We start from the raw sequence: 15,719 nt of genomic DNA, 5'->3' as shown, positions 1-15,719 counted from the left end.
AAAAATTCCTTGTAGCACGAATCCTTCATCCTCAAATTTCTCAAGGGCACTCACAAGTCTCCATACAACTATAGATATTGTCAATACATCATGTGATACAGGAATAAGAAACAAAAGACATTTGATACATAAACAAGGCCCAACAAATTATTCAAAATACTCAGCAAAAAAAAAGCTTAACCAATCTCCCCACCCCCATATTTTAAAGTGGAAAAAAAAAAGATGTTTAGAAATTTATTTATCATCATCATCAAATTCCTGATATGCATCCTCAGGTGATGTAAAGGATAATTACGAGGGTTGTCAGAAAAGTTCTCAGCCTAAAAATGAAAAAACTAATTTATAATTTTATAATCTCCATTAAGACTAATATGTTTATTCCAGCAATGCTCTAGCGCACCATTATCCCATCCCTGTAGCGTTTCTCAGTAAGACCTGCCAAATACCCCTCTACAGCTTCGAATCCCCTTGATTCGAAGAAAAATGCTGACCAGTGAGGAAGAGTTTTAGTTTTGGAGAGAGATAGAAGTCAGGGAGCCAAATCTGGGGAATAGGGTGGATGTTTCAATAATTCGTAGCCCAGATCCATTAATTTTCCCATTAACAAAACACCTTTGTGGGCAGGTGCATTGTCCTGATGAAAGATAATTTTTTTCTTCTGCGAACCGGGTCTTTTCTCATGAATTTTTTCAGCTAGTCTGGTTAGAAGATCGCAATAATATTCCCTGGTTATTGTTTTACCCTTCTCAAGATAATTAATAATCAAAATGCCTTTAGCATCCCAAAACATCAATGCCATCACCTTTCCTGCTGATGAAACAGACTTTGTCTTCTTTGGCACTGAACAACCGTCTGTCCACTGTTTTGACTGCTGTTTGGATTCTGGTGTGTCATTGTGAATCCTAATCTCATCCATAGTAATAAATCTATGCATAAAATAGTTTTATCCTTGTTAAAAACCTTCCAAGCACTGTTCAGAGATTTTCATGCGAGTGCGTTTTTGATCTGCTCTGAGCAAGCACAGCACCCATCTTGCTCAAAGGTTTTCATTTGTAATTCTTCAAGAAAAATATAACCTACATGTTCTTTTGAAATGCCTATAGTCTCAGCAATTTCATGTGCTTGATCAGTGATTTCTGGTGGTATTGTAACGAAAGGCTGTTGGCTGCACCTTTGTAATGAAAGCTGTTTGTTTGCCTATATTGTGAGCCCGTTTGGTTACCATGCTATTGTAATATCTTTATTATTCTAATTAGCAGTGTGCTTTTGCTTTCGTGACCTTTCTTACTTATTCTGTTGCGTACTATGTTTATCCACCTTTCATATTTACTAGTTGTATGCCTATGAACACTGGAAAATTTATTTATTAAGACTGCGCCACCAGTATTTCTATATCGGCATAAGACTCAGTAATAATACGTCTGGTAGATCTCTCTCTCTCTCTTACTAGCTTAAATTACTTCAATAAAGTTTACATAAGCAGTTTTGGTTCTGAAGTGCTTAAAACTACACTTTTAATGCCTTAGTTGTTAGCTCACAGATCCAAGTTTATTTCAGAACAGTGCATTGTAAAATAAAGGATAGGGCGGCTCTCTATTGACATATAATTAAAACACATTTATTTACATTAATAACAAAGTACATTAATTAAACAATAGGGAGGTTACTCTCTCTACCTATCTATTAGACTTTTAGCATAAAGAAACAAACTTTCCCTTTTCAATACTAAATAACTATACAATATAATTACTCGATTACTTCTCTGCTTATTAAATCAAATTATTGAAACTAATTTACTCACAAAGAGGTTAGCTAACTATGCTAAGTTATCTCACAAATTATGTTCCAATTAATAACAAATCAGAGGACTCTCTTATAGACACTTCTTATTACTATTTCTTATCAGTCCATCTATAGCGTATCTCCTAGATTACAAAAGGAATGTACAACAAAAGATGGAACAAACTTACAGAGGCTCTGTGTCGCACACTCATTCAAAGGTCTTGCATTAAAGTCCCTATGCTTTTCCTTTCATCTTGTGCCTTAGGGTCTGGAGAGCCTTGCTTCAGGGTGCATTTCGTTGGGATATTGGCGGGCTTTGGACTGCAATTTTCTGATACTTAAAACGGACTTAAAGATCGCTCTGCAGATTTTGGCTTCAGTTGACTTCCCGCAGCAAAAAGACATCCAATCGACACTGCCTTACTTGCTAAGCTCTGCATAGCTCATCATCTTTCACCTTTTTATCTATTGAGGGCTGAGGACCAACCTATATCTAAACAATTTAACACTCATCTTATCATATGCCATATTCTGGTGGAACGTCAGCACTTTGTTCCAGAAAGAAATGCACTTTTATTTTTATTTTTTTTTATTTTTTTTTTTTACTGGCTGAACCATATACACTCAGTCAGATCTTATCAGACTCAGACAAATTTTTTAATTTTCAAATCATTTTGTAATTGCTAAATATCAGTATCATCCCTGATTGCCCTGCCTGATGTCATTAATGTATAGAATGAACAATAATGGTCCATTGACTGAATCCTAAGGTACACCTCAGGATTCAGTCCATGGAATACAAAATTTAATACAGATTAAATTTTGTATTCCAGTGTGTTTTTTTTCATTTCATCATTCCTTCTTGACATAATTTCCATACACTACATTTAAAGAACAAGGTGATCTTAAAATATTGCATAAATCTAGGTAAATTATAATTTACATAAAGAAGGTAGAATATATATTAACAGTAGTAAAAAACACATTTCATCTTGCTAAATATAAGCAACAGTAGATTTCTAAGAAAGAAACTAATTGATGCCACTGCTGTGTTACTGAAGTTAGAAAATCTAAAGTTATACTGATACTTTTCAGTTTTGCTTTGAAATTACTAGTTATACAGTGATACTACTACATGTTATATACTTCATCTATATAGTAAATTTTGTAAGTCTATACCTTTCACATGCAATCACTGTGTTGGATGGGAATATAATGCAATGTGTCAGCTTTATATATCTTTTTATGTGACTCCCACCCATGAAAGTTATATGCTTATAGCACATTAATACTGTGGATGAACTAAGGATTTATTTATTTTTATTTTATTTTTTTGTTATTAATTTTTTACGTAATCAAGAAACCCTACTCTAGAGATTAAACACAGAACTTTTTCAAGCTACTTCATGTCTCTAATAAGCAAGTATTAATCTCACACTGAGCAATGAAATTCCATCTCCCGCCTAAGACAAACATTGATATCTGTAGTGGGATTTGGACAAATAGCCTATTGCATGAAGAACAGATACACTTACTACTGGCCAACCAGGCTGAACACTACTACTACAAACTATATAACCATTCATTCGTCTACTTAGATATAACCAGGTAAATAGAATTTCTGAAAATTCATATTTCTGTTGCTTGATATATTAATAAAATTGTAGTAGTTATTGTTGAATTTCTATTAAATTCATCATAATTATTAACGTATTTACTCAAATATATCTCGTACTTTTTTCCCCAAATTTTAAATTAAAAAAGATTGACCGCTCACCTTCATCATGCGATATATTTGAATATTTTGTCTCTAAATATTCAAATTAACAAATGACTAGCGAGCAGCGAAAGCTGAGTGAAAAACCGACAACAAAGGTAGGCTGGAATTACAGAGCAACTATGATTGGTGCAGTATTAACAAAACATTGTGCTACTCAATGACAAAGGCAAGCCGATGAATTGAGTTGATATGCTGATTCACTTCAACCGAATTCCAAAATATCTGCAACTGCCATAACAACATTCACTATATATTTCTTAAAGTTTTCAACTTTTTTGGTGTGTGAAATATATGCAAAACATTAACTCTTGTGTTACTGTTTCACAGTACAACAGATAGCAGAGTAAAATAAAATTACTGGTGTAATTTTATCAATTAAGTCACAATGTGAATTATAAACTAGCATTTAGTTATTCATACTAGACTTGCCACTTATGGATTAGATTATTAGATAACAATGTAAATCCTTTTAATCAATAAACAGGGGTTCATAGTCATTCGTTATCATGTTTGTTCTAGGTGGGAGTCTATTTTTATGATAATGGTCATGGAAGGTTAGAAGATAATGACATTTTTAATCACCTTTACTCAGGAGTACAAATTAGGTAAGTCATTCATAAACTTATTCATAATCTCTTGAGCATTTGATCGAAAAGAAAAAAAAAAAATAGAGAATATGTGTAATAAAAATTTTTGTCTATTATGGAGAATTCTACTGAATTATTTGCAAAACATTATTCCACAAAGAAGTTTACTTTCGGTTGATTGCAATCTAAAGGACCATGCCCTTTGAAAATTCCATTATTCAAATCCTTCAACTGAGTGGGAGTTAGCTGGTCTCATAGAAAGATGCCATGATTATCCTTCCCCAAAAGAATTTATACTTTCTGAAAACAGATTAACCAGAGAACACAGTTTTATAGCGACTATATTGTTGCTTTATCTTATCATTAAAATTAGATTTATGTATCCATATTCCTTGGATTTAACCGAGTATGTAATGTGTTGGAGATGGGGTTAATATTGTTATTGGCATCTATGAATTTCCAGTAATCATCATGAAAGATCCGTTCCAGTAATTATTGTATATGGCATTCTGCATGATAAAAATATACTCCTCACCTCATATTTGTCCATTTCAATGAATGAATACTTATTCTTTCTGTGTTATGAAAAACTTATTAACTTATCCCTCTGTCTCATACTGTGTCCATCCTTATCCTTCTGTCTTCCAAACTCTGTAAATTAGATTCCCTCTATTTTTCAGAATTGATGTTCCATAGTCTTAAATTACATCTTGGTGACTCACTTCTGAGCCTGCTTCATTGTTTCGTCATCCCAAAATTCATAATAATGCTTAATGGCATAAACCAGCGGTTCTCAACTTTTGTGAAACCGCGGCCCAATAAATTCTTTTTTTATAAGACGAGGGCCCAGTCCCAAAAGATTTACTCATAATACCATTCCAATTTTTTTAAAGTTCATACATTAAACTAACATAAGTATCAATAATTAATTATGGCTTAATCATAAAGAGTATTTAGTACGAGGGTGGACTGAAAAGTTCTCAACCTAACAATGAACAAATGAATTTATAATTTCAAAATTATTTTTATTTTTCAACATAATCTCCCTTAAGACTAATACATTTATTCCAGCAATGCTCCAGTGTCATTATCCCATCCCTGTAGTGGTTCTCAGTAAGATCTGCAATCACCTCTTGATTCGAAGAAAAACGCTGACCAGCAAGGAAGAATTTTAGTTTTGGGAAGAGATAGAAGTCAGAGGGAACCAAATCTGGGGAATAGTGGATGTTCCAACAAATCATAGTGCAGATCCCTTAATTTTCCCATTGCCAAAACACCTTTGTGGGCAGGTGCATTGTCCTCTTGAAAGATGATTTTTTCTTCTGCGAACCAGGTCTTTTCTCACGAATTTTTTCATCTAGTCTGGTTAAAAGATCAGAATAATATTCCCCGGTTATTGCTTTACCCTTTTTCAAGATAATTAATAAACAAAATGTCTTTAGCATCCCAAAACACCAATGCCATCACCTTTCCTGCTGATGAAACCGACTTTGGCACTGAACATCTGGCTTCTGTCCACTGTTTTGACTGTTCTTTGGATTGTGGTGTAATGGTGAATCCACGTCTCATCCATAGTAATAAATTGATGCACAAAATCAATTTTATTCTTGTTAAAATGCTCCAAGCACTGTTCAGAGATTTTCATGCGAGTGCATTTTTGATCTGCTGTGAGCAAACGCAGCACCCATCTTGCACAAAGTTTCATTTGCAATTCTTCGTGCAAAATATATCCTACACATTCTTTTGAAATGACTATAGCCTTTTGACTCGCCGGTCATCCAATACCATATCGTACACTTTATCAATGATTTCTGGTGATGTTACACTTTTTGGACATTCTTCACGTGGATCATCTTAAGGCTGGTATGGCAACGTTTAAACTCGGTAGCCCATTTCTTCATCATCATCATCATCATCAAATTCCTGTCATGTACCCTCAAGGGGTGTACAGGATATGACAGTACTACATGAAAAAAATTACATCATTACTAACTTCCTATCTACAATTTTCCTCCAAATCAGTCTGTTACTTGTCAAGACTCCAACATTATCAGATCTTATATTTCTATCGTCTAAGGCACTTTGTACCGTATCAATCCACCTATATCTTGGTCTTCCTCTGGGTCGTTTTCCTGCCAACCTGGCAGAGAACACTTGTTTTGCTAATCTTTCCTCTCCCATTCTATTTAAGTGACCATACCATCTGAGATTAGCTCTGCTAACGCATTCCTGGATGCTGACAATGTCAAGTTCTTTCCTAATATCCTCATTTTTAATATGATATTGCCATTGATGCCATCTGTTCACGCCTCTAATCTTTCTCAGGACTCTCATATCTGCGGTCTCTAGTCTTTGATCAAGTGTTTTACTTCTGACCCAGCTCTCAGATCCATAAGTTAAAATTGGTTTGAACACAGACTTGTATACAGCTAATTTAGTGTTCCGACTAATTTCTTTCTTATTCCATATGAATTTATTCAATTGACTTCCCACGATACCAGCTTTGCTTATTCTGTTGTCTATTTCTATATTTAGTTTACCATCTTCAGTAAAAATTGTGCCTAAGTAGCTGAAATGTTTTACTTGTTCCACAGGTTCTCCATTCACAACACAGTTGACATTTTCAATGATTCTGCCTATTTTCATTGTCTTTGTCTTTTTATTGCTGACCTTCATACCATATCTATTACAACAGATATTCAATTTAGTCAGAGAATCTTGCAGACTTGTAGCGGATTTATTTAGAAGTATAACATCATCCGCATAAAGCAAAGAGCTGACATTAACATCTCCAATTTTGATATCAGGTTGAATACCACATTCCTTCATAATGTGATCCATATAGATAATGAATAACAGAGGGGATAATGTACATCCTTGTCTCACACCAGATTTAACATTAAACCATCTTCCTGTACTTCCTTCAATTCTAACTGCTGACTTGCAACTCAAATAAAGACTAAGTATTGCTTGATATAATGCCCCATTGACACCATATAACTGCAGCGTATTGAATAGCTTCTCTCTTGGCACCTTGTCATATGCCTTTTCCAAATCGACAAAACTTAAATACAGATCTTTGTTATATTCCCATGCTTTCTCGACTATTTGTTGTAAAGTGAAGATCTGATCCTGACAGCCTCTATTTGGCCTGAATCCAGCTTGATCTTCACCAAGCTTTTCTTTCACAATTTTTCTCAACCGTTTCTCAAGTATACTTGCATAGATCTTGCCAGGAACACTCAGTAGGGAAATACCTCTGTAATTCTCACATTCAGTTTTATTTCCCTTTTTATATATGGGTACTATGAGAGCTCTACTCCAATCATTGGGAATTCGTCCCTCTGTCCAGGCTTTCTGAACTATGCAGTGCAGCCACTGTAAGACTCTTATACCACCATACTTCAGCATTTCTGGTCGAATATCATCTACTCCTGCTGCCTTTCCACATTTCAAGCCTTTGATGGCTTTTTCTACTTCAAGTATGGATATGTATTCCTGACTGCATGCCTGGTCAGTGTTTTTTACCACTGTGCTGTCATCACTGCTTGTTTCATTTAGCAGTTTTTCAAAGTAATTACTCCATACTTCAAGGATATCTTTTTCTCCTGTTTTCATGTCACCTTTATCATCTCTAACTCCTTTTACAGCACTCTTTCCTCCATTCCTAAGCTTCTTCAACAACCTCCAGAATATTTTGCCACCTTCTTGATATTTATTTTCTATATTCTTGCCGAAGTCCTCCCATGACTTTTGTTTAGCTAGTTTTACACACTGTTTAGCTTTCTTACATTTGTCTCTGTATTCTGTAAGAGTAAAAGCTGACTTATTTGCCAGGAACTTTTGATATGCTTTCTTCTTTTCCTTCACTGCCTCTTTGACTTCCTGTGTCCACCAGGGAGTTCTAATTTTTTTATCCTTGCACACAACCTCACCACATGCCTCTCTGGCAGAATCAATCAATGTTTCCTTCAGAGTTTGCCACTGAATCTCCAAGGTTTGATTCCTGTTCTCAAACTCTTTCATTTTCTTTTCAATAATATTTCTGTATTTTAGTCTACAGTTCACATCTGATAGCTGCTCAACTTTTATTCGCTTTAAAACTTTCTTACATGTTATTCTTTTCAATATGAAATTCAATTTTATCCTGCTCAAGACTAAATAGTGATCACTTCCAATTTCAAATCCTCTGTACACTCTGGTGTCCTGCACCAGGGAGAAAACATCACTATCAACAATAACATAGTCAATGAGACTTTTCTTATTCCTAGCCTCTTCTCTCCATGTGAATTTGTGCACATTTTTATGTTGGAACATGGTGTTAGTAATAACCAGTCCATGTCCTGAGCAGAAATCCAACAGATATTTGCCATTATTATTAGCTTTGCTCTTTTCTCCAAATTTTCCCAAAATATTTTTGTATGTCTCACAATCATTTCCTACTCTACTATTTAGATCCCCAACAAGGACCAACTTTTCCTTTTTCATTGTGTCAGTTGCTTTTTCTAAAGCCTCAAAAAATTCCTCCACTTCTACCTTAGTAGAACCTTCTGTGGGACCATAGGCACAAATAAGTCTCATTGTCCAGTTCCCCATTCTCATATTTGCCCACATTACTCTACTTGAGACTGACTGCCATTCAAGAAGATTAGCCTCGTATTTTGTGTTGAATACTATGGCTACTCCTTCTTTTCCTTGATTGTCATTGCCTGAATATAACATTTTGTATTTATTGCTCAGAAAGATCTCACCAGTTTTGGTCTTTTTTGTTTCAGTCACCCCTATTATGTCGATCTGGTACTTATCTAATTCCTCAGCTAGCTCCATTTCTTTGCCATTCAGGCTTCTTACGTTGATAGTACCGATCTTTAACTCTGGTGATGTTGAGTTGGGGTTTGTTTTCAGATTTGTTCCAGTAGCTGACTTTTCGCTGTTCGCCCTGGTTCCCTGGCGAAAACAACGGGGGCCTTGTTTAACCGGGCGACGCCCCAGCCGGCATGAAATTTTGTCATGTTGTACCATCATTTTTTATTTTGGTTTAACCAATAAGAATACAATTTGGTCGGCTAAATCCCAAATTGCCAGCCCATCCTCGTTCGTTCAGTATCAAAGTAGATACCCAACAGGGTGCACCACGAGAAGGTGAGGATTGGACATTAGGTCAGCAGCCCTGGTCGGTTCTCCGCATTCCTTTAAAGGCTATGTGGAGGTCTCCTCTCAGTTATACAGCTTTGACCCTTAAGCACCCCGCCCATTTCTTAATTGTTGATAATGAAGGAAAAGAGGGCCCATAAACTTTTATGAACTTCAAATGAATTTCTTTTGGCGTTAAACTTCCTTTTACAAAGAATTTTATAACTGCACGATATTCAATTTTATCCATTTCAAGGGATACTGACAACACTTTTGCTTCAGACATCTGTATAAAACAAACTACTTGATAGAATGACTTGCAATTTTACATGGATGCTTATGACAGATGTACCAACTTAGAAAAAAAAAAATCATGCCGATAGTGTTGCCATCTATGGTTGAGGCCAAGAACTTTTCAGACCACCCTCGTACACTTATGTATATGGTTGTGGCATGTTGACAAATATAAAATTACATTTAAATTAGTTATCAATCACTGCACTAATGAAATCTTATAGCATATTGTAGTTGCCTCAGGCAAACATAGTTAAATTAATGTGTACTGATTTTCGTTGACATATACATTTTCATCACTAAAAATTTATAATATTATTCAGTGTAAAATTGATTATTATATTATTAAATTGATTTTAATGATGTTGGTTTGGGGGGGGTGCCTTAGGCATCGTGGGGAGCCCCCCCCCAGTTAAATATAAATATGTAACTCATTTTACAAGAAGACCAATTGTATATTTTGTATATGTATCAGTTTTGAAAGTTTAAAAATTATATCTAAAACCATTGTTTTTCTTGCATATCAGATACAAAACTTCAATCTTAAATTCATACATACCTAATGTGATATACGTTTATTCATGAATAAAAAATCATTTAAATTCCTTACAGTATCTATACCTTCATTGACTGATAATAATGTTTGTCTGAAAATCCTCTGTAGCATTATTTATAATGTCATCACAGGGATCCCTCATTAGCTAATACATTATTTTCTTCATTATTATCATTTCATCCAGCAAGTCATCTTCTCCATTGTATTTGAGGTAAAAACTTATCAAATTCGTTTTTTTAAATGAGCTTGACAGTTTTTACTTCAGTTTTATTCAGCAAATTTGATGGGATTTCCCTCATGTTTTAACTTTTTTTTTGTTTAACTTTATCTTGATTCATCATCTGTTTATTCCACTTTTTTTTATCAGAAACATTCTTCAAATGTTTTTTGATGCTAGAATTTAAAAATTGCATTTATTCCACCCTTAAGAGAAATATGTAAAGGACAAATAATATCCCACCTCTTACAATCAAAGCAATTTTCATGATGATGCTTTCTAGGTACTACTGTGTTATTTGGTTATGCAGCAATTTACTATTTATTGAATCACACTAATAAGGCAATTTGCCATTCAGATAGTTGATGAGTTGGGTAAGTAAAGTACAATCACACAGTGGTCTGCCATAAATCGGTTGGCATATATGGATAAGTTAATTTAAGGATTGTAATTTCGAAGGTCATATAAATTTTGAGACAGTTTATGAAATGGACACAGATAAGGAGAGAGGCACAAAATAATCAGCTGGAGATCCATGGCCAAGGCCCTATGCTCCCAATGAAGTGAAGAGGAATAAGTAGGTAATATTGCAAATAAAAGAAAGAAAGACCACTAGAAAGAGCCAAGCTGTTTCTAGTGTTCTTTCTTAGAGTATTTTTGCATGTCTATGAAAAATGGTTGGATGGATGAAAAAAGTGCAAATTATGGATAGGCAACATGCAAAAAACATGGTTTAATGCCATAAGTAAGGAATGATGCTTACTTATGGCATTAAACCATGTTTAATGCCATAAGCAAGCATCAGAGTTGTGAAAGAGTGGAATGAGTTGCTAGTCAGTTTGTCTGTTAATGGGTTCAAGGAAAGGTATGATAAATTGTGTGGATAGTTTGGGTCTCTTGCTATGAGTTTCTAGACTCCGTGGTGGTGCCTGTACATTAATAATAATAATAAATTCATTGCCTGTAGATTAAGAAGGTGGTAGTGCTATCTCCTTGGCTAATCACGTCTACATCAAGAATGCCCTTCAATAATAAATTGAAAATGAGACACTTACTGTTGTAGTTATCTTTGATAGCTAATTGGCCATACCTCAAAGTTTGCTCTAGTTCATTACCTCGGCATTGCTTAAAACAACTTTGAGGTAGTATCTGGTAAAGAAAGTTGGTCTGGTAGTTTTTCCTTCTTACAATTAGACAAATGCACCAACTTATCAATAAGTAAAGACCTGAGAAGATGCTATCATGGCAAGTAAAAAAGTTTGTTGTAAATCAATCCACCCATTTAATATTTTTACATGTACTTTCACAGTATATGTGGAGAATACATAAAACTCAGGGTGCATCAGCATTAATTGGTTTATGTGTTAATTTAGAAGAGTGAATATTCTTAAAACAAGAACTGTCCCAAGGAGCAGTTCTTGTTCAATGCTCTCGACTTGCTAAATGACTGATAGTTTATTAATTATATCCTAATTAGAATCCATATAGGTTTTATCTGTTATCACAATCCAGAAATGATTACTTCCTGAATTGTTCTTTATTTACTACATATCTTTTTTTTTCTCTTTCTCTCTCTCTCCCCTCCATTTATTTAATATAGGACAGGCAGTAATCCTGTTATCTGTAGGAATAAAATTTGGGGTGGCCAGAACGGTGGTGTTCTGGTTTATAATGGAGGACTTGGTATATTGGAACAGAACGAAATCTTTGACAATGCAATGGCTGGAGTCTGGATAAAAACTGACAGTAATCCTACCCTTCGGAGAAATAAAATTTATGATGGTCGTGATGGAGGTGTTTGCATTTTTAATGGTGGAAAAGGTAATTTCTTTTATTTAATGATGGTTAAATTGAAATACTTTATAATGAGGGAAGAGGATCGGTAATGCCTATTTTTGAAAACCTGTTTCAGTTTTTGTACTTTTTTTTTTTTATTTTACTAGATTACATTTAGTTTGCCATTAAACTTACATTCAAAAATGTTATTATGTGAACTCTTTGCTTCCTTTCTGCTAGTTTCTAAGAAATCATCAAAATATGGATAATAAAAGTACTAGTAAGAAGAAACTGCATTTAAAAATATTTTGCTTACCAGGTATACCATGCTTTTCACTTCTGTATGGCTATTGGAATAATATTACTGAAGTCTAAGTGTGAGATAATCAAGTAATTTGGATTAAGGAAAAAAGCTGCAAGTATTTTGTATTGTGAAGTTAGTATATAATAAGATAAAGCTTCATGTTTTAAAACTTAAAAAAAAAAAGTATGTTTAAATGTGGATACACGAATAAAATTAAAATCACTTTTACAGTTTAAACTTAGAAAATCCACTTAAGCGTCATGGTAGACATCTGATAATTCATTTTAGTAGCCATAAAAGATTCAAGAGCATTATGTATCAGGTAATTAAGATATTTTATGTTCTTGCCATTGTTTTTACTCTTAAACCCTCAGATTTCCATGTGTCTATTAATTAATTGAATTCTTTGAAATTCCTAAAAATAAGCAGTGAACTCACATAAAATGTGTAGATAGGCTATTTTTAAACATTCCCTTGTTGAGCATCCTGAAATAGGGTTCAGAATGCATGGTTACAAACAAATTCTTCAAATTATTCATTCAGTTAGAATATTATATATGCATCATAAAAATAAAAAAAATAATAATTTTAATCTCAGATTTCACTATGAAGGTTTTTAAAGCTGCATATCTTTAAAAAGAAAGAAAAAAAAAGTGTGTGTTATATGAATCTCTGACTACAAAGAATTTGCTATCATTAAGTTCTATGAGATTTGATTGTATTAAAACTAGAAGAATACATCATTACAAGATTAGAACACGATGAATATAATGTATTCAAAGTAGGTGGACATAAGAAAGAGCAAGGGAATATTGTTAATGATTTCAGAGGAATCAAATCTGACCACAGTAGGCATTTCAAATGGTGTTGATAGTATTTGTAATACAGGCAACTGGTTCAAAGCTCTTTATGTGAGATAGCAGTTAACAGGCCAAATTACATAGTTGGATCCTGCTATAGACTTCAGTCATTTGAAGACACAAACTGTATAGACAGATAAGTCGCACAAAATGGTTATCTGTCTATACAAAAAAGACTACATTATAGATCATTTCAACTCTGAAGATGTAGACTGGATGAAGGAGAAAGCATGTAAAATGAGGAAAAGAGAATGGATGCATGATGCAAGAATATTAGATCTAGAAATATTATCCTTGACAAGAAATTATACTCTAATTTTTATCTTTTATTCAAGCAAGAAGTTGAGTAAAGTTTGCACTTGAAGTAACTTTGGGGTTATTTATATGTGCAGATAAATGACTTCACATCAAACTGTCCTGGTATTCTATAATGCACAGCACACTTTCTTTTAGACATGTAATGCCATACATCATGAGCAGATTCTGGGCTAGTGAATTCAGTTAATGGGATTTTGGGTTACCCAAACTATTCTCAACCTTTGTTGAGGTCTCATCTTCAGTTTTATTGAAAATAATTAAATAGAGGTTTTATGGCTCCAGTACATTTTCTCTGTTATAGATATCTGGAATAGGATATAATAATTAATACCATACACAAAATTAATTCTTGTTTAATTCTTTATCCAAGTGTAAACAAACAATGAAGACCCAAGAATTATCTTCACAACTAGGCTGCTTGTATATAATGGCTAATGACTTCACATTGATTGCCGTAGTATCCCATAATGTAAAACATACATCCTTTCTGACATATAATGCTATGGATTAATGGAAAGGCCACTACCCAGACCAATTTCAACCTTTATTGAGGTCTCATCAATGACAGCCAGACCCAGAAGAGATACTAAGGCTAAAGCAATGCAGAAGTCATATATTTCCATACACAAGTAGTGAAAAGGTGTATCACCTTGTTATTAAAATACTCTGAATTAGAGATAGTTGTGGAAAGTTTTTTCACTTGGTTATAAATTAAATTAGATATATAACTTCTGCATTTCTTCAGCCTTGGTATCTCCTCTGGTTCTGGCTCCCACTGATGAGACCTCATTAAAGGTCAAAATAGGTCTGAGTAGTGGTCTTTCCCATAATGCTTACCATTAGCTTCTGTATATATAAGTAGCCTAGTTGTGAAGATACTTCACATGCAAACAAACTTTGTTTGCTTACACTTGGGTACAGAATAAAATAGGAATATAATTTTTGGCAAGTTTAATTTAATTTATAACCAGGTGAAAAACTTTCTACAACTATCTAATCCAGAGTATTTTAATAAGGTGGTACACCTTTTTACTACATGACTTCATTATTTTAACCTTGGTATCTCTTCTAGGCCTGGCTAGAAGAGATACCAAGGTTGATGAGACCTCAGTAAAGGGTGAAACTGATTTGTGTAGTGGCACTTTCCATAGCATTATACACATCCGAAAGGATATGTTCTTTGCATTATGAGATAATAAGGCAATTAATGTGAAGTCATTAACCTCTATATACAAGTAGCCTAGTCGTGAAGATACTTCATGTACAAACTTTATTTGCTTACACTTGGATAAAGAATTAAACAAGAATATAATTTCTTCAAAAAAAATAAATAAAAATCAGCTAATGCCTTTTATTCCCCTATAGGGAGTAAGCAAGGCCATTTTAGCCCTATCTAACTTTTGGAGAGTGAGTGGGTAGTTCAGTCTCCACTTGTAGCCAATCAGAGATAGCTGGCCCAAGGCTGTCACTAATTAAGTGGCATGCAGTGAAGAGACGGCTAACAAGTGCTTCTATCTCGTGTTATCTAACCGTAACACAATATTTTTAATATCTGAATCGATTTAATTGAGTTTACAGGACGAAAAACCTGAATTTACAGGAGAAAAACCCCATTTGCCGTGCCAGAGATCGACTAACTTGGGAACTGGTTAAAAAAAAGGCTTAGAAAAAGTTCCTCTAGTCAGACTAGATTGAACTCGCACTGCTCTTTTTAAAGGCTGTTTAGCATGGACAGCTAGACCTGACCAACCATAATTCTGGTAGCAGATATATTTCTTTTGTTCTTCAAGACAGATGTTGGCCATAATACAAGTTGCAAGAAAAGGAACCTTATCTTTAAAGTACTTGTGGCATAACTATAAACAACAAATTACATGATAACCATAGTAATTAGCTTTGATGAAAGTACAGATGTTTCATGCTGAAAAGAACAGTACATCATCAGTTTGTAGACACAAGCAAAACAAAGAACAGAAATAATACAAGGTGCATAGAACAATCGATTTACCAATTAAAAATGGTTGCTGCAAGCTAGAAATGAATATATCAAATAATATTAAAACTATTTTTGATGTTTACTATGTAAAAATGAGAATCTCCCAAACTTTTGGG

The 15,719-nt window shown here is 34.1% G+C and overlaps 1 protein-coding gene across 2 annotated transcripts in view; it reads left to right on the top strand.

Annotated features, from left to right (window-relative positions):
• FBXO11 (F-box protein 11) overlaps window positions 1–15,719 on the top strand; it is a 412,771-nt gene that overhangs the window by 333,337 nt on the left and 63,715 nt on the right. For both annotated transcript variants that reach the window (XM_090399679.1, XM_090399680.1), the window contains exons 15-16: window positions 4,082–4,167; window positions 11,950–12,170. In XM_090399679.1, the coding sequence (XP_090255805.1) occupies window positions 4,082–4,167; window positions 11,950–12,170 (307 nt within the window). The remainder of the gene's footprint in view (window positions 1–4,081; window positions 4,168–11,949; window positions 12,171–15,719) is intronic.

Source organism: Typopeltis vanoorti, chromosome 10, assembly GCF_054136105.1.
Source record: "Typopeltis vanoorti isolate ZY-2024b chromosome 10, IOZ_Tvanoo_1.0, whole genome shotgun sequence".
In the NCBI taxonomy this organism is placed as follows: Eukaryota; Metazoa; Arthropoda; class Arachnida; order Uropygi; family Thelyphonidae; genus Typopeltis; species Typopeltis vanoorti.
Note: the sequence above shows the minus strand (reverse complement) of the source record. Positions and strands in the feature narration are given on the sequence as shown.